This window comes from Perca flavescens, chromosome 4 (assembly GCF_004354835.1).
Source record: "Perca flavescens isolate YP-PL-M2 chromosome 4, PFLA_1.0, whole genome shotgun sequence".
In the NCBI taxonomy this organism is placed as follows: domain Eukaryota; kingdom Metazoa; phylum Chordata; class Actinopteri; order Perciformes; family Percidae; genus Perca; species Perca flavescens.
Genome location: NC_041334.1, coordinates 30,646,281 through 30,665,665, shown reverse-complemented (window position 1 = coordinate 30,665,665; position 19,385 = coordinate 30,646,281). Strand labels below are relative to the sequence as shown.

General features: G+C 41.0%; 2 protein-coding genes across 3 annotated transcripts; both read left to right on the top strand.

The window, feature by feature from the left end:
- The first annotated feature begins 487 nt into the window (after nt 1-487).
- Nucleotides 488-5,756, top strand: LOC114554796 (major intrinsically disordered Notch2-binding receptor 1). Its single transcript, XM_028576824.1, has 4 exons — nt 488-752; nt 2,034-4,041; nt 4,993-5,211; nt 5,551-5,756. The coding sequence occupies exons 2-4, from the start codon at nt 2,044-2,046 to the stop codon at nt 5,743-5,745; spliced, it is 2,412 nt and encodes an 803-aa protein (XP_028432625.1). The 5' UTR covers nt 488-752; nt 2,034-2,043; the 3' UTR covers nt 5,746-5,756.
- Nucleotides 5,757-9,342: 3,586 nt separating this feature from the next.
- On the top strand, nt 9,343-19,048 carry LOC114554258 (rac GTPase-activating protein 1). 2 transcript variants are annotated; one of them, XM_028575974.1, is made up of 17 exons: nt 9,343-9,526; nt 10,008-10,099; nt 10,541-10,743; nt 11,017-11,171; nt 11,561-11,630; nt 11,770-11,823; nt 12,020-12,097; nt 12,334-12,442; nt 13,585-13,733; nt 13,854-14,018; nt 14,100-14,195; nt 14,376-14,574; nt 14,776-14,881; nt 15,127-15,259; nt 15,510-15,618; nt 15,756-15,864; nt 17,490-19,048. In XM_028575974.1, exons 2-17 carry the CDS (start codon nt 10,015-10,017, stop codon nt 17,563-17,565), a joined length of 1,896 nt encoding a protein of 631 aa, XP_028431775.1. In that variant the 5' UTR covers nt 9,343-9,526; nt 10,008-10,014; the 3' UTR covers nt 17,566-19,048. The 2 variants fall into 2 exon arrangements, with proteins under 2 accessions (XP_028431775.1, XP_028431776.1); XM_028575975.1 differs by having other exon boundaries at nt 10,005-10,099.
- The last annotated feature ends 337 nt before the right edge of the window (nt 19,049-19,385 follow it).

Genomic DNA, 19,385 nt, shown 5'->3' with positions numbered 1-19,385 from the left:
ATGATGGATGTGCTCCTCGTTGAGTTTTCAGATGAATTAGAGATGTCCATTGTGATTGTAGTGGAGTGCTACTACTCGCCGATGAAAGCCTTGCCCTTCTCTTGCGCTAATGGAGATTTAAGTACAACCATTTATGGATGATAATGCAGAGTAATGGTAAAAAGTCGGGGAGGGCTTAAGTCTGGCAGGCAGTTCTGTGTGCAGCCAGCAATCTAGAAGGCGATATATACCTTATGGCTTATTATCAGTGTGTATCAGTGTCAATTAGGAAACATACATTTTTAATCTGTCCTTAATTCCTATGCTCAATTTGCACACATAAACCAATCATTGCTATGGCACTCTAAGAAAATATGCTCCTGGACCTGACCCACTCATACACACTGAAGTGTCCTGTCAACAGGCTGTTTCTCCTCCCAATGCATCGATCAGAAATGTGGGTGTGTTGTTGACTTCAACACCGGTGTCATCGCTGATCTTTGGTGAGGGTAAACCGTTAGAATGTATTTTGAGGTCCCTTAGGGGACTGCAAGGACTTGTGGGAAGATGACCTGATTTCTAATTTTCTCCTCTCCTGCCTGAGCTGTGGGCTAGTCGCTGTTACAAACAGAGAAGCCCATGAAAGGAGTGTGACAGTATGAGCCGCGAAGAATCTATATGGAATACGGCCTCGCTAACGGCGTAAAACTGGATTTTATTTGTAATTTTTCATGGACGCAGACGTGACTGTAATTGTATTTCAGTAGATTCAGGTAAGTGGAAATAACTCCTAGGCTCACCTCCGCTTAAGCTGCACCAAAGCTGCTGAGAACCCAAATGGCATTTACAACACTGCCATTGGTATTGGTATTGTCCCAGCTGAAACACAAACGGGGACTCGCGGTAAAGATTGTCCTGCCCTTTCTGCATGTTCAGATGGTTTTCAAAGGTGCCCGGACGGCAATTAAGTTACTGAATGCATATTCGTATATTCATCGACACGTCCCGCATTTGTTCAGTAAAGTGGCGACTGTGCCCTGAGGCTGATATTAGAAATGAGAAGATTAAAAATGTCCAGTGAGAAAGATGTGCGCAGTGTGACGGCGTCACCAGGTCAGATGATCGGTTATTTTAGGGCCCAAAATTAAGGTCGCTTTCTAAAGGGCTTCTTCTTTTTTCCATTCGAACTGAAAAAAAATCTACTTTGATTGTCATATTTTCGACAAATTATATGATTATATGCTGCCTATGATACAGTATCAGATCTGAAACACTGTTAATATTTGAACTAAGTGAAACTTGTACTTTAAGTAAAAGTAGAACTGCTTCCCAATTCATTTTAATACAAAACGTCCGCTGTTATAACTACCATCGTTTTATTGCTATTATTAACATAATAATATAATAATTTTGTTATAATAATATTCTATAATAATATTTAGATAATAAAACAACTAGCAAATAGTAATACATCATAATATGTTGCTATTGCTTTATTGTTCATATAAACATGTAATATACAATACTATACAACATAGCCTACATCATATTATTATTATTATTATTATTATTATTATTATTATTATTATTATTATATGTTCATTAAATGTTGAATAAACATCTGTTTTCTTGCATTAAAGAAAGAGAGATGGTGTTTAAGATTACCATGCACTTGTGGCCGGTTGGCTCAGTGGGTAGAGCAGGCACACATATACTGAGAGGTTTAGGCTATGCCTAATGTCCAGCGTTCGAATCCGACTTGTGACGATTTCCTCCATGTCTTCCCCCTCTCTCTCCCCTTTCTCAAATAGCTGTCCTGTCAAAAATTAAAGGGGGAAAAGCCCAAAAAATAATGTTAAAAAAAAAAAAGATTACCATGCACTTAACAGATTGGATATGAGACTTAATTCCACCTGCAATAATGTTTGTGTCTTTTTATATTGCCTTAATAGCTTTTTATGTGTTATGTAAATCACTTTGAATTACCTTGGTTTGAAAGTTGCTATACAAATAAACTTGCTTAGCCTTGGTAACTGCCTGGTTTTCCCTCTCAGGTGAGCAGCCATGGCTAACCTGCAGCAGGAATACCCTGGGGTCCTTCTGGAGATCCTGGAGGAACTGGCCAATATGCGCCAGTGGCTGACTTTCCAGGATCTTTGTCGCATGGTCAGCACCCGCTTTGACCTGGAGCACCTAATCGAGCTCAGGAGTTTGCTGTTTGCTGCTGCCAGCCATGACCCCTGTTTCCCAGCTACTCTCTTCAGAGACCGAGTTTCCACCAGAGGCCAGGGGCTATCACCCATAGGTGTCGCTGCTGACATTGTAACTATCTTCAATCTCATTCAGATGACGGCTGGGGCTCCTGATGGCAGCCATCCAATGAGAGCCCAGATGGTCCTCCCCGTCGACCAGTCCCCAGGCCCCAGTCTGTCTGGAATACACCAGCTGAAAATTTCTGGTCAAGAAAGAGCACGTACCCACTCTGACTCCGGTGGCAGGCCTATCGATCAGCACTTGCTGCTTCCAAGATCTAATTACTCTGCCCGCAAGCGAGCCAGTCTTCCCCCCGATCCCATCTCACTTGTGTCCTCTCCTCCAATCAGGACGAGGGCTGTGTCTTTCGACTTGCCTCACACCACACTATTGTACCCCAGTGGTCAAATCCCCAACGAGGAAATGCAGAATATCTACCTGCCTTTGGAGACAGACAGTGAGTCTAGTGGAGATTCTGCGCCAATGGAGGTGTTTGAAGATGAACAGGGATCGTCTGTCGACCAGAAGAGAAACATCTTTAGGAAGGACTTCCATAACCAGCCGCCTCTAATACCCCAGGTGACTGTTAACAGTGAGTCTCCCAGTCCCAAACAGGGGAAGAAAGGCTTCGACAATCACAGCTTTGAAACAATCCCAAATCCTTACTCATCACCAGCAACAGTCAACCAATCGCCAGAGCAGCGGGCTAAACATGAGATCCTTGATGACCTACAGGACTCAACTTACTTCGGACCCCAGTCAATCCCAGAGTGGTCCCCCCAACACCTTCAACCTCCCAGGAGCCAGAGGCCTATCTGGAGCAACAAGAGTCACAGTCTAGAGGACCGGATAGGCCTGGGCAACATTGGAATGGGGATGGGATCACAAGGGGGGCAACTTCCAAGACGATCAACCCCTGCAATCAGCAATTTGGGGGGGTCCTCAGGAGCTGAGAGTGGGAATAGTGGATTGCCAAGTGGAGGTGATGGGGTCAAGGCTCAAGGAACCCAGACAGACCAAACGGACACCCGGCGCCTCCGTAGCCTGGTCCACGCTGATCGCCTCTCCTTTATGACCTCATTAGACGACCCTGAGTTTGGTGAGGATGACATCAGTGCCATCTTTCGTTTCTTAGATGACATAAGCATGTGTGGTTCGACGGGAGTCTTGCACCCTACCGATGGATCAGGGGCCATTAACCAGGACACCCCCGAGGCCAGACGTGGCCGCCTAGGTCAACTCCAAAGGCTTTTCCACTCTCTGGAAAGTAGCGATGATGGGCTCAAGGCCGGCGTCTGTAAACTGCTGCTCCGTATGAGCCAGATAGAAAGACAACTGGAGTCACTGAATGATGTAAAGGCTGAGATTTCCCAGGTACTGTCTGCACTGCAGCGGCTGGATGAAAAGATCCAGCAACCTATTGGTGGTGATGGACAAAGCACCGGTGGGCGATGGCTGGAGCCTCTCAGTGGTGTGTCCTCCTTTATGAGCCACCCAATAACTCCTTCTGAGTCATCTGAGCCTCAGCCTCTGTCTGTTTCTGAGCATCTGTTTCCAGGGATCAGCACTAGTAGTCTGGACTGGAACCGGTGGAACACTCCCGGGGAGCAAGCAGAAAGCAGCAAGAGTCAGGCTGATTCAAAGGGGAGGAAAGAAGGGAAGAAGGATGCATCATCTCGTCGTGCCTCCAAAACCCAGCCTGAAGAAAAAACTGTCTCTGATTCCAAACAGCTGAATGTCTCTAACTCGGCAAGAGACTGGACAGTGTCATTCTCCAAAAGTAAGGAGGGCAAAGCTTCACATGGAAAGGTAGAGTCATTTTACTGTGTACATTTGATTCTATATTTTCCATGGTACATGAAGTAATAACTGTTAGATGAGAGATTAGTCAGCATATAAGCAGCAGTTTTATAAGAGATTCAAAAGGTAGTACAATACTCACACCATCTGTACTGTACATCCATACTGTGCGACCACAACATTTCTTAGGCCTGAGTAGTTGGCTCTGTTGTATGCTGGGTAGACACATGTGATTGTATGGTCTGTTGACATGCTAATCAGGCCACTTTTTGGGGTGTTGGTTTAAACCTTTACAGTGAACACTTGAAGTTATTCATATGTAGTCTGGCTATCACCAGACCAAGCTCAATCTTTTAAGATTGAACATTGTCTGGGGAGTCTGTATATTCTACTGCACAAGAGACGTGATCACGTAGCAGCGACAGCGGCATCAACGGGTTGCTGCGCTTCGGTGGCCGAAGCGCTAAACAAGAAGCTGCTTGGTCGCTTCTCTATGTTGTTAAACCTGCCAATAGTGCGCCAGGTGGATAAGCCAGTTTGTGTTTGGTCCCTGCAAAATTGTAACGGAAGCAGGATAGATAAACGTACAGGTTTCCAGCCTGAGCTGCAGGTCGAAATCAAATCAACGGCAGATCGGGCTAGGTTTACCCAGGCTAATTCATATGCACAACAATTATTGAGAAGCAGTCGTTGGCAATAAAATCTCAGATCTTAGGCTCCTTCTAACAATGCTTATTAAATATGTATAAAAGGAAATCACACCTGTAAAAAGTGAGAATCTAAAACATGAAATAATGCAGAAGTTAAAATATAGGGATAAAATATAACAATAAAATAATATATATATAGCACTGTTTGGTCAGTGCTGCAAAGAAACATTTCATAAATGTTTAAAGGTTTAAAATAGGTGTTGTATATACAGTCTATATAAAATCTGTGTTTGGCCCATTTTCCTTCTAGGCAGATCAATCAGGCAGCACCACTAACCTAATCTCCAAAAAGTCCTCCAACCTGGTGGACCAAGTGTTTAACTCATCCCTGTTCCGTCACAAAGACAGCAGTCTGAAAGGTGGACTAACTTCTGGGAATATCCTGGACCCCAGATTGTCTGAGGGGAGAGGAAGGCCCATATGGACCGTAGACGACAGAGAGGCACGTATTTCCCCTTTGGACTTACAGGTAAGATTTGTTGACTTTGAAAGGGCTAAATTAGTTAAAACATTGAATAACATTCTATTTCCTGGCATATCTTTTATATAAATTCAGTAGTTTTGTCTATCAATGACTAAATATGCAATATATATCTTTATAAATACATCATGCAGGCTCAAGAAAAGTGGGGGTAGTTAAACACAATTCAGTGTCATAAAATAGCACATCACAAATTAATGATGCATAGTAGGAAAGAGTATACAATGTTTGAATTTTTAACATCTCAGATTACATTAGGATTTGTATTTAATCTATATGAGTTTATATCTGCTCAGACAAATCTTTAAAAAACGTTGTGTTCCTCAGACCCAGGAGTCTCTGAACCCCAACAACATGGAGTTCTGGATGGATGACATCTACACTCCAGGCTATGATGCTCTACTAAGGCGTAAAGAGGCTGATCTCCGCAGGGCCAAGGTCTGCAAGCTGCTTGCACTCATTGCCACGGCAGTAACTATCATTCTTATCATCGTTATTCCTATTTGCACCATCGGGTCATGAAGAATCTTACAAAAGAGTCCACATTGTTGCCTGTTTTAATTGTAATTATTTATTTACGTATAAAAAATGTACATGCTGTACACAGGAGAATGCACGCCATTCACATGGAGATAAGTAGATACGAGACATGTGACACTGGCTTGGTGATCACTAAACATTCAGCAACTCCTTACACTTCTCTGCATGCAGCAACATTATAAAACAGGAGGATTCAAACTGTAGCTTACTAATCACACCGAGTCACTCCCTCATGCAGTTACAACAAATTGTAAGTAAACTCCCACGCCAAGTTTTCTCTTCCATTTAACGTCATTTATGTGGCTGTGAAAGGAAGTATCTAAGGATGAATGTTTTAAATAATTTTTAAAATATATTTCAGAGGATATGTTGAAACTAGTAATACTGAGCCAATGCAAAAGTGATTTTTTTTCTCATTTTGCCTGCTCTTTTCTGAGAAACAACACAATTACAAATGCATTGTGAAACAGCTTCAGCCTTGAACACTGCCTAAAGCGTGATTTATGCTTCTGCGTTAAATCTACGCCGTGGCTACGTACGTAGGTACGTCTGACCCTACGCGCACCTCTTGAAAAATGTAACTACACGTCGCAGTGACTCACGTCCCTCGGCCTGGGAGCGTTGCATTTCCCCCGACTCATTTCCTCCTTATCCATAACAAACATGAAATCAAGGAGAGAGTTAACTTTTCCTGCTAAAGATTCACCCAGTGGTCAGAAAGCACAGAGGAGACACTTTGTTTCTCTCACTATGACTCTAGAGTCACTACTCGCTGTGAAGCTAATCGCCATCACTCTCTCACTCGCTCTACCACACACTCCCCACACACATACACACATGCAGGCCCTGCTATTTTCTTAAAGAGGTCGACGCACACACCAGCGCACAAGTATAAACTTCAGGCCACTTACATAGGCTACGGCGAAAGCTCTGCGTGGAGCCTCCGCAGGACCATAAATCACGCTTGACTCTATCTTGCTGTTTTCTTGAGAACATCACAGGGCTTATTTTACTTGTATGTAATATAATAGTTTTAAGAGTTTTACATCTACAGTTCATAAATTGTAACATATTCTGTTGACAGGAGCATTTTTACTTTCTTTTAGTTTGAATGCTCTTGTCCTTTCTTTAAGCAACAAGATATAGGCTACTGCTCAAACAAGCTTAAAAATAATTAAAAAATAATAATATTTTTTAAAGAGTTCCCTCCCATTTTTCAAACTAAAAAAATAAGCTGTTTAATCCACTTGGGAATGTGTTTGGGTTGGATGTTTACCAAGTGTCAGGTTTCAAAACCTGGAAGATTTGTTGTTGAAGCAGTGAAGGAAAGAGGGAGCCTTTTCCAGTAAACCCGCTCTGAGTGGAAGATTCCACTTGTAATTTAATTGATGGGATGTTTGGAGTGCACCTATGCACATTATCTAATTACTCTACTCACTTGGCTAGAGCATTTCCACACACCTGCAGACTCACTCACCAACAGATTCATCTGGCCTGCTTTTACAGACGATGAAAGTAGTCTTGCCAGTGGTGTGACATTCCAGTTTGTAAAAACATCCTGTCAACTCGGGAGACATTACATTTCAATCGACTTTTCGTGCCAGACTGTAAAATCTAAGGGGGTTGACACAAAAATATGCACACTTTTAAAATATAATGAAATTCATTGATATGTCTGCAAATAAAAGTACCTTAAAGCTTGTAGTGTTCACTTTATGTTGACACTGGTGTTAATATGACTCTAAGGTGAGGCTGTAATGCAATGTACAATGTGCATGATAGTGTGGTCAAAAGAGGCATATTTTACAATACAACCCCATCAGTAACCAAATAGAGATGTTCAAAAAACGAAACGTTCTCAATATGTATTTATTGCAGGGCTAATGTATTGGAATGCATAACATTTTCTAGGTGTTCAGGTTTTTCTGTCCACTCCCTCTACATTTATATGGATGATTTGGTTTCTGTTCAACAATAGATAAGCACTTTTCTCAATTTTTACACAAAGTGGACAGAAACTACTGTGTATCAAAAAGCTTGTTTCCTTTATCTGAAAGCAAGTGAAGTTTAAGGGTCTGGATAGTGTGCACAAATATGAACAGGATGTATAGCGGGTGTGTTCTGCTTCAATGCATCCTCCTAAGTAGATGTTTATCTGCCAAGTGTTCCCCATGAGGCAGTTTGTGGATCCATTACCCTTCCAATGGTGCCACTGAGGAGGCCTAACCAGTCAGCACAATCTGTGGTGCTTCCTCTGAAACTTTGGTGCATTAGAGCCTCCTGATACTGTTTTCACTTCTGAGATGCATTTACTGTATGAAGTGTGGACCTTGTTGTTGTATTATCCATGCACATTTTAGACAGACAACAAAAAATCTGTGAACTCATTATTCAGGTAAACACTCTGTCTTAAAAACCGCTTGTAAAATATTGCCTGTCTGAATAAAATCGGCAATGTGGTAACGTGCCTTTTACAATATGTTGTCTCATCTGACAAATAATATATCTACACTATGTTATAAAATCATGGTGAATTAAGAAAATGGTCTGTTTTGCTAAATTAATTATTTCTCTTTTTTTTCCTCTTGGTGATGTACTTGCTTGATGCCAGATTACAGATTAATGCAGATAGCAATACTAGTCAACTCAGTTTAAGAAAGTGCAGACAGTGATTGATGTAGCAAGAGAATGCTGGCAGTTAAATTATCTGTGACTGGAGGAAATGTACATACAGAGATAAATAATTGACTAAGACAGAGCGCGTATTGACTGACAGATCCTATTATCTCAAATCACCTCTAATGGACCTGCAGTATTCAGAACACACACACACACACACACACACACACTCTCTGTTTTGAGTACAAGTGTGATACTAAATCAGGCTGCCAAAGCTTTAGAAAAACACGCACAAACAAATCTGTTATAGTCTATTGTTGAGATGTTAAAAAATGTCTGATGTGTTATGAACACATACATGTAAACTGTGTGTGCGCGCGCGGGCATGTGCGTGCATGCTTGCGTGTTACCCTCATTACATGTTGCACAGTAGAGCTGCTGTTGCCCCCAGATATGCCATCCGTGGCTGATTAATGATGCCGTTATGTGCTTCCCATGTGCCAGGCCCATAGCAACAGGACACAATGTAGGATTTTATGATTTTACACGAAATTTCATTATATTCATATTTGATAGTTTGATGCACATTAAGGAGAACAGGAGGCACATATACTGGACTGACTCACCTCAGTCAAAACTACCCTTTTTATTTACTTAATGGGGTTATTGGTTACACTTAATGAGTTGGATCAGATATATGAAAGAAAGTGATTTCAAGCACAGATCTCCTTTCAAAAGGGCCTAGCCAAATTGACACAGATTTTGAGCCAGAGGCTGTCTTTCTAGTAGATAAAGAACCATACTGGGTCATTATAAGGCAATATCTTGTTTTTTGTATGTCCACCATGTCCTCCTCAAACGGCACTAATCGCCATAGATATACATCTATGCTAATCGCCACCCTGCATTTACAACTGTGTGTGTGGGGGGGCGATAGAGCGCTGCGACCTCCGCCAAATCATCCAACGAGGAAGAAAACCGGCGCTGATTTTGAACTTTGAAGAAGAATGTGCAAACTTTATCAGACAGGTGTGGCTCTGCTGTTGGTGGTGTGGGAATAAACCATCTAACATCTGCTTTTAACATCGGAACTTGTTACATTACATGCCAGCCCTACTACTACTACAGGAAATCTATTGCACATGTAAGTGTTTTGTTCTTTCTTTTGACCAACGTAACGATAGTTAGCTAGCATTAAGTCAACACAAACGTGCTAATGTTATATAGCTAACGTTAACACAGTGCAGTAACGTTAACGTTAAACATGGCGCAACATTAATTTATCTAACAAGCTTGAGAGTTGTTTTAAATACAGTGGAGATATAAAGTCATTGCGAACGTTTGGACATAAGGAACGTTAGCTGACATAACAATGAGTGACGTTGTTTTTCTTTAGCACTAACGTTAATGTTGTAGCTAGCTAACGTATGTAACGTTAACGATATTTGTTAACGTTACATTTCACATGTTTGATGTTAACGTAACACTGACATTACATGTAGCGTTAGACCTAACGGGCTAATTCAACGTTAACAAAGTGAAACATCAACAAAATACAATAATGTAGCTAAACATACTAGCATTAACCATTCTCCTGCCCACCCATTTCTACCTACTGAAAGTAGCTGCACGATGGAGTCGTCTGTTGTGAACCTGTACAACCAGTTCCAGAATCTGAAAGCCCAGGTGGACGGTCTGAATGAGGGTATTGAACCACGTAAGTTATTTCCACACTTGGTCTTAGTATTTGCCACCTCTTTAGAAGCAACATACGATGAATGCAGTAATGAGTATAGAGCCTTTTGCTTTAGCTAGCAAAGGCTGACAGGACCCGGACTACAGACATGCTGTGAAAACTGATGGTGCAGCCCATGACACTAATGGGGGTGGAAACAGCAATTGGGGTATACATGAAAATAGTCTGGATGATGCAATTTATTTAAATTTTAACTAACAGGAATACACTATTACTCATTTGTTCACTTTACAGCAGAGCACTCGGTCTTTTTGTTCTCTATCTTGAGGTAATTCAGCAAGGGCAATAAGCCACTGCAAACCAATGGAATTTTGGAGGGCTAATACACAAAGCCACCACTGAAGAATAGTATTTTGTGCACAGCAGCAATACAGCAATCTCCTGTTCTGTTGTGGTATTCAGAGTTCCTCCAGATGGCAGTGAACTTTGAGGAGTGCCGTAAGAAGTGGCTGCGGGCAGGTGAGGAGCTGGTTTCCTGTAAAGAGGTGCTGGCTAAAGCAGAGACTGAAAGGGGAGCCCTGGAGGTCAGACTGAAGCATGCCCGCAACCAGGTGGATGTGGAGATCCGCCGAAGGCAGAAGGCTGAGGCTGTCTATGAGAAGCTGGTTGGTGCAACACTACTTATAAGTCTTGTATTTGCGCGGTTGCTGATGGAATAAATAGGAAATTAGAAAAATGAAAAATCTAGATGTTAATCTTCAAATAATGCTATTGGTCACTGCACTTGGTAAAGCTTCCCGTGTATGTCACTGTATGTGAATAGATCTATCTGGTGATTGTTCATTATAATAATAATAATAATACATTGTTCTGCCTTTGTCTGTGTTTTTTATATATTGACCTGTCCTTGTCAACCTGCTGGTTTTTGGGTATAACAGGAACGACAGCTACAGCTGATACGGGAGTTGCTGATATCCGAGAACAATGGTAACAGTGTCCACCTGAGTGAGGAGCAGCGCTCCGCCCTGGCCTTCCTCAGTGCCCACTCACAGGCAGCACAGGCTGCTAAGAGCAACCTCGACTCCAGTCGAAGGTTAGATCCTCATTGTCTGGTTCTGAAACGGCTAGAAGTGCACCATTAATTATTTTTTTACAAGACAGTATTGATAAGAAAACAAGGACTTTAGGTGTTTATCTTACCACAGTGCCTGATCCTTTCTTGAGCTTTCACGACTTGTTTTAAGGTTACTTTACCGCTGCACTTTATGTAGTTACTGAATACACTGTCTGCTATAAAGTAAAAAATATAGACTTGCAGCATACATACTGTACATTGTAGGGAATAGAATTACATATGTGAAATATGAGTTCCTATATTAAAGCTGGTATGATTCACCAGAATATTGTCATTTTCAACTAGCCTTGGGCACAGGAAGTACTTAAGACAGTAGGATTATATGCTGACTTTAATCTGTTTTACAGGTTAACCACCATCGATGAATCAGCTTCTATACTGTCAGACATCAGCTATGACCAAACGGACGACTCTCTGGTATATTGACCCGTTTTCTTAAAAGTTTTTCTGTATATTTTAAGAGAACTGCTGATTTGATGATCAGATTGTGGGACAACTGTGTTTATTAAGTTTAGTTAATTAAGTACTATGCTCTATCTCTCCCCTTTTCCTGTAGGACTGGGATTCCTCTGTGATGAAGACTGTAAGACTGCGGAAACGCCAGAAACGAGTGAGTCATGTCTTTACTCACATTTGGAATAGATGCCTCCTGCATTATTGATGAAGTAATCTTGATAAAACATTTTTTTGTTGCGTTTCTATACATCAGCACAACTTTGTCTTGCTATTTGGTGTACAGTTTTCAGCAGCCAATCCATAAAACGTTTTTTTTATTTTTTAAAGTTCCTGTACATTTCAATCCACAGCGCTCCTCCAGAAAACTCCTTGAGGTTCCTCCACAGGCAATGAAGAAACCACGCTCCACTGGCCGCACATCAGATAGGGTAATGCAGTGCTGACCTCTGCAGCTGAATGCACCACTAACATTTGTGTATAACACTAACACAGCTTGGTGTGATTACATCTCTTTATTAAATTAGCAGACAAATAAAATGGCTATCAAGAGAAAGTAAACCTCAATATTGTCAATCAATAATTGTGACTCAAATGACATTCAGTTTGGTTGGACAGAGCCTTAAATGTATTTACAATGTAGTTTCTTTTTTTATATATGATTCAGGTGAATGAGTCTATAGTGGCCAAAACCACCGTCACTGTGAATGGTGGTGCTGTCGAGGCTGTCTCAACCATTGAAACTGTGCCTTACTGGACTCGCAGCAGAAAGAGCGGTGAGGATTTTGTAGATCTTCTGTATGGTTCCTCTTTACTAGGCCTGACAAACTTGATTCCTTTTATGGATTTGGGTTATTCTGAGTCACTCACTAAACTGATCTGGGTTGTGCGAGTCACTGGAGTCAGTATTGCTAAACTCAGTCTTAGCCTATTGTCTCCAACCACTAACGTAGTAGGAAGTTCTGTGGATTCACTTGGCGCATACTCACTATTTCAGATCTGGTATTTTTGAGTCTTGCCATGTTACCGGCTTTATTATTTCAGAAGTGAAAGTATGACTTTTGTTGTGGATTTGCTTTTCACCCTGACTCGAGGAGAAACTACTCGCTCGTCTGCTACAGATCCACTCATGACAACGTAGCCGGCTGATTCGACTGACTAGAGGACTCAAGAGCTCATGAGTCCCATGGTCTACTGAGCTTGCAATGTTTCGGACCGCTCAACCTAATTGCATGTTAATATACTACTTTTATACACCAAACCTACAGTAGGCCTACGCTACGTGCAGAACATTGTATGTTATTTCAGAAGTGAAAGGAAAAAAAGCATGGCTTTTGTTGTTGTTTTGCTTTTCACCCTGACTCGAGGAGAGACTTCACTCGCTCTACAGAGCCACTCATTACAACGTAGCCGGCTGATTCGCACGACTGACTGACTCGAGGATTCAAGAGCTCATGACTCATGAGCCCCATGGTCTGCGAGCTTGCATGGTCTGCGGGACATTCCTAATCTCAGACTGTCTCTACTCACTCAGTCACTTGAGTTGACTTGTGGAGTTGTGGTTGCCTACGAAATTGTAAGTTATAAAGCTTTTGGCAGCTAAGATGGCTAGGACTAGTAGTAGCTAATGTTGCAAGAAGTTTGTGTGTGGCGCTGTTATCATTTTAGATTGAATTGTAGTAGGACTCAACTGATCCGAGTTAATCTCTCTTAAAACTCATGACTCATGGGTTAATTTAAAGACACGGGTGAAAGATCCGAGTGTGTCACCACTCAAACAGGTTTACTCTTTACAGGACCTTTTTATAACAAAAGAAAACAAAACTAATTTGACTATAAAACCAGCGTATGTTTGAAATTAATGCATTTTTTAATTTCTGGTTTGGAGATTTTTACCAACATGTGATTGCACCTACAGTTGCTCCAGCATGGGGTGATGCAACCACTACTGACCAATCCGAGACTGCCAGTGAGACTCCCAGCACACCCGTCTCCGGTTTCCCTGCCCAGCTCCGAACGCCCAGAGCTAATAGAGGAGAAAAGAAGCATCAGTTCATCCCCAAAACCGTAAGACCATATACTTTTTGTTCTGTCTGCATCAACATTACAAGCTGGTTCACCTTGTTTAGGTACTACTACTTGAAGTATCTACTTACCTTGGGCACTGTGGTCCCTCTTATCACTAAGGTGATCAAGTCTGAGTTTTGCATACCATGTGGAAGAAGAACAAAGTTTGGCAAGATGTACCTCCGCTGCCAGGATTGCAAGATTGTGACCCACCCAGAGTGTCGTGACTGCTGTCCCCTACCCTGTAATCCCACAGCTGTTGGCACTCCCATCAAGAACACAGAGGTACATGAATAGCATGTTTACACAATTTTTCATTATTTTCTATTACTTTCATGTTTAGGTTAATTGTGTGTTTGTATGCAGAGCACCCTGGCTGACTTTGCTCCAGTCACCTCCCCAAAGATCCCGGCTTTGGTTATCTACTGCATTAAGGAGATTGAACAAAGAGGCCTACATGAGGTGAGACAGACTTTATTAAAGTCCTTCTTAATTTGTCACCCTCACGTTATGCTCTGATCCTTTTCTCTTGAGCGATTACAATAGATAATTTCTCACTAATTGGTTATCTCATTCAGTAGTACCGTATCACAGGCAGCCAGACAATGAGAGCTGGTTTCTTTTATATTTTCCTTGCCCCAGGTTGGCCTGTACAGAGTCTCTGGCCAAGAGCGCATGGTGAAAGAGCTGAAGGAGAAGCTGATTAGAGGAAAGACTCTGCCTCCACTTCACAAAGTGGATGACATTAACGTCATTACAGGTGTCCTCAAAGACTTCCTCCGAAACCTGCCGGAGCCACTGCTCACCTTCCACCTCAACAAAGCCTTCATAGAAGCAGCTGGTGAGTTTCCGAGGCTTGTAGAATCACTTACAGAAGTTTGCTGTAACCACAGTGGTCTCTATCTGTCTGAATGTTTACGTAACATTATTAATATTTGAAGAACAATGATTTTTTTTAATTGAGTGTATCAAGAAGCTCCATGGGAAACGGGTAACATGCACGTACATGAATATGAAAAGACTGGTGTTAATGTTTTTGTAGAAATCCAGGATGATGGCAACAGTCTTGCCATGCTGTACCAGACCATCAGCGAGCTGCCTCAACCAAACCGAGACACTCTGGCCTGCCTGATGATCCATCTGCATAAGTAATTTTCATTACATTTAAGAAGCCTTTTGTTTTATCCTTTTCATCCTCCCATCTGCTCCCATTACCTTCCACCCATTTAGACAGGAGTAGTGTAAGCAACTACTTGTATCCCAGAAGGACTTTGGTCCAAATGATTTGAGACAAGAGTGAGCAAGCATGTTGTAACCTCATACATCTCTGCAGTACAGATCAACTTTCATTTTAGTTAAGACTGTGACATTTTCTACCCCTTTCTTTTCCCAGGGTCTCTGAGTGTGTGGATACCAAGATGGATGTACACAACCTGGCCAGAGTGTTTGGCCCTACTCTTGTGGGTCATGCTGTTCCCGACCCAGACCCTATGACCATCCTGCATGACACTAACAGGCAACCAAGGGTAAAGTGAATGAGAATAAACTGCTCTGACTATACATTACGTTAAGTGCCCTAGCCCAGTGTTTATAATTATTTATTTATTTATTTATTTATTTATTTATTTATTTATTAAGTGCCCTAGCCCAGTGTTTATAAAGTAGCACATAGTTGAAGTAAATGGTTGAATGTGCTTTGTTTACGTCAAGATCAGTGTTTCTGTTCTTAATAATGGTTTTGACTACAAATACTGTATTTAATTGATGTCTTTGTAGGTTGTAGAGCGTCTGCTCAGCATTCCGGGAAAGTACTGGGACCAGTTTGCTTATCCAGACAATACAGGCATGGACAATGCTTGCCACACTGATACTCCAGACCACCAAGGTAAATCATCAAAATACCAAGATTACTCCTCCTTTTTTTTTTTTTTTTTAAAGCATTTATTCTCTGCATCTTTGGTTGACACATAACACAATCAGTTGTGTAAAACTGAGGATGTGTTGATCTGTAATTAATTGTAGTGAGCATATTGGGACCACTGACCACTCCAGAGCACCAGATGATGTCCAAAACACCCTCCTCCAGCTCGCTGTCCCAGCGCATGAGACAGACCCTATCCAGCACCACCATGTAAGCTCACTCACACACTCTCTCACGTCTGTTAAAACAAACCAGTAAAAAAAAAAAAAAAAAAAAAAAAGGGCAACATTCCTAAAATGTCACTAAACCCTAATCCAAGCTACAACTAGCCATAACAAATGATCTTGTTAATTATCATCTACGTAGTTGTCTTTTTTTTTTCTTTTTTTCTTTCCAGTAAAAGCCAGTTGGGAATTAATATGATAACATTTGATAAAGTTACCTTGGATAACTGTCTGCTGTGTGGACAGTAAACACTATGATCAGCACTCATATGACTGACAACTTGTTAAAGGGGTGATAGAATTATTATATAGGGTATTTCACACTGTTCCTTAAGGTCTCCTAATAGGGTATGTAACATTGGTTGGGCTGAAAATGTCCCGGGTGCTATTCTATGGGTCCTAAACGCATCCCTGTGTTTTGGCCCTATTTTGAGCTTTTCTTCCAAAATATGGTACGCTCATGAATATTTAGATGAGCTTGAGATTGGTTGAGCGAACCACATTCACATACAGTGGAGACGAGACAGCAGGTCTCATATTTCAGACACTGCAATGTTATACATTGTTCGTCTGCTATTTCATTACTAAATTCACTTCTGAGACTTTTTTTATGCGAGAAATCAACTATGTAAAGGTCAAATATGTGCCGTTTTAGGAAAATTTATAGCTTATTGCTAATTTTGTCCGACTGTGTGTCGGAGTTCATGAGCCCCGTGACAGCGGCGGGTGCTGCCTGGGTTGCTGCCTCGCTGCCCGGCCTGTCCTTTCACAGACTCCGGGTACACTTTCGGCATAACTATAGTATATTTAAAGTTTGAATTTGGTCATGGCATGTATATCACAGCTACCCTAAGGTCTTACAAAGCTAACACTTTTGTCCAATTTCATTTTAAGGCATTTTTGTGAATTTGAGGGGTCTCGTTAGGAGGCGCTGCTAGCTAGGCTATGTTTCCAATTCAATCCTATGGGAAAAGATCGCCGCTACACTTTCGGCATAACTATAGTATATTTACACTTTGAATTTCGTCACAGCATGTATGTCTTACAAAGCTTAGCTAACAAATAGCAGAACAATGTATACAATTTCTGAGATCTGCGCAACCTATTCAGAAGTCTACCTGATCTCAGATCAGTGGTGTAGCCTATGTAAATGTTGGGACGTGACAAAAGTAGAGACTAGAGCAAATTATTTTTTTGAGATTTGTCTGTTTTGAGAGGCAGTTTCAAATTGTGAGATTTTCAGAGGAAAGAGGTGTCAATGGGATTTTGAGGTTCTATGTATATCCTATTTACACACCAAACTGCCAGGGTAAAATCGGTTTGCATTCTATCACCCCTTTAGTGGAAGAGCAAGTAAACCCAAAAAAGTAGGTCTATTGGTCAAGCTCCAGTTTTGATTAAGTTTGAACATTTGCAGATTTGAGTGTAAGGCATTGTGTCACAAACAGCAGATCCAGATACTGTACATTTTAAGATTTGAACTAAAAAAAAAATCCAAGCTCATGTGAAATGATTAATGAAATTAAGCTAACTTAGTTGTCCACATATTAAGATTGGATTCTTGTTTTTACCCTACTGTCTTTTTCTCCCCCCCCTCCCTCCCCTTCTTAGATTTGGGAGCAAAAGCAAAGCATCAGCTGCCTCTAACCGCCAGGGCACCTTCTTCGCCTCTCCACAGCTGAAGTAATGGCAAAGGAGAAATAAAAAATAGCCATATTGTACTTACTGCAATGACCAAATATATATTCACATAATCATGTGGGAAAACTACTGTGCAATTTTAACATGTTTTATCACTGAGTTTTTTGTATTCAAGTATTTTATTCAAGACTTTCTTACAAGAGTTTTCCTTTGAAAAGATTCCTGCACGAGTGTTTCAGTTTGTTTTTATATCTTTGATTACTAATGATTTATTATTGACCAAAACTGTGGTGCCATCTATGTGATTGTAAGAGGTTTGAAGGCTTTGACCAAGCAACCATTCTATACCAATTCAAGGATCATTATCTTCTGATTTGTGTTAAACACGTTGGTTTGATGTTAAAAATCTATGCATTCACTGGTGTAGGTCCGTCTTTGAACCTGTGGTTGTAACCACAGCAACGGGGGGTGCTCAAGCACACGTGAAATGCATAGCTGCATTGGACAAAGAGGGAATACATTGTATTATTGGCCAGTGTCTTTGTCTTTTGGCATTGGTTGCCTTGTCATTGTCCTGAAGACATCGTTTTGTTTTCATGATTTGACTTTTTTTTTTTTTATATATTTATGTTGATTGTGTGCTATGATGTATACCAATCATGACAATTTATATACTTTAACAATACTGCAATTTAAACACTGATACTGAATGGGAATTATGTTGCATATTGCACTATGTAACAATCTGAATCAATGTGTATTCTACCTGGGAATACACGCCACTAGAAGCTGCTGTTGCACCACTTTTGATATGCAAGCCTTCGCCAATGAAGAGGATCTACTGTATTTTATGCACACAACCAGTCAGTAATACTGACACTGAAAACAATGAACAGGTCATTGGGAAAACTGTTATTCATGTGACCAAGGACACTTTAAGTTAATATTTTCTCTCTCAGACAGACATCTGAGACTCTCATCTGTGGGGTCATCACAAAATAAAACCTGGAACTAATTTAAGTTATGAACGAATATCGATTTGCATGCACACTGACTATTTTAAATATTGGTATTAACAGTGGCTTTCTTGTACAGTTGCATCACCAGTAATGCACAAGAAGGAACGCTTCCACTGAGGAAATTTCCTCTCTGCAGCTCTTACTGTCAGCCTTTAGACGCTCCAGATTTTAGAGTGATGATGACATTATTTACTAAGTATTAATTATTGAGGAGAAATGTTTGTTGACAAAAAACGGATTAGTCATTAGAACCATGTTTGGCCTGCCAATTAAGAAATGTGCATCCTTTTGAGGTTGTAAGACTCCAGTAATACTACATTATGTTTTATACATTCTTCTACATGTATTCCATTATGTGGTTCTATTTCTCTAATGAAATATTGTCTAACTGATGTTACTTTCACCAAAGATTTTGTGGACTGAATGTAAAACTTAATTTCTTTGTCTTAGCTCAAAAAGGATTTAACCAAGTCCATCATTGAGTTTAAAATAAAACATCAAAAGACTGGTTCTTTTGTCCTGGTGGGTATTGTTCATGCATGAGCTAGACATGTGGGGTGAGGAACCCTGCTGAAATGAGGCCCTAGAGCAGTGGTTCCCAACCTGGGGTCCGGGCACCCCTTAGGGGGGCGGCAAAGATTATAGGGGGTGCGCAAGTCTTTATCTGGTTTAAGGTTGAGGTAAAAAAAAAAATTTGCACATCTGAAACAAATTATGATAATACGCTAGAATATATAATGTATACAAAAGTCTGTATAAAAACTATATATCTTTGTTCTTGTTTAAAATTGTAGGCAGGCTACTTAGTCGGCCAAACCTCTGGGACCTCTTAACCTGGGACCCTTGC

What these genes read in the sequence shown, in the direction of transcription:
- LOC114554796 (XM_028576824.1), top strand. Translation starts at nt 2,044, where the DNA reads ATGGCTAACCTGCAGCAGGAATACCCTGGGGTCCTTCTGGAGATCCTG. An exon ending in GCAAAGCTTCACATGGAAAG is followed by an intron (nt 4,042 to 4,992) that starts GTAGAGTCATTT and finishes TTTTCCTTCTAG; the next exon opens with GCAGATCAATCAGGCAGCAC. An exon ending in TTTCCCCTTTGGACTTACAG is followed by an intron (nt 5,212 to 5,550) that starts GTAAGATTTGTT and finishes TGTGTTCCTCAG; the next exon opens with ACCCAGGAGTCTCTGAACCC.
- LOC114554258 (XM_028575974.1), top strand. Translation starts at nt 10,015, where the DNA reads ATGGAGTCGTCTGTTGTGAACCTGTACAACCAGTTCCAGAATCTGAAA. An exon ending in GACTCGCAGCAGAAAGAGCG is followed by an intron (nt 12,443 to 13,584) that starts GTGAGGATTTTG and finishes TTGCACCTACAG; the next exon opens with TTGCTCCAGCATGGGGTGAT. An exon ending in AACAAAGAGGCCTACATGAG is followed by an intron (nt 14,196 to 14,375) that starts GTGAGACAGACT and finishes TCCTTGCCCCAG; the next exon opens with GTTGGCCTGTACAGAGTCTC.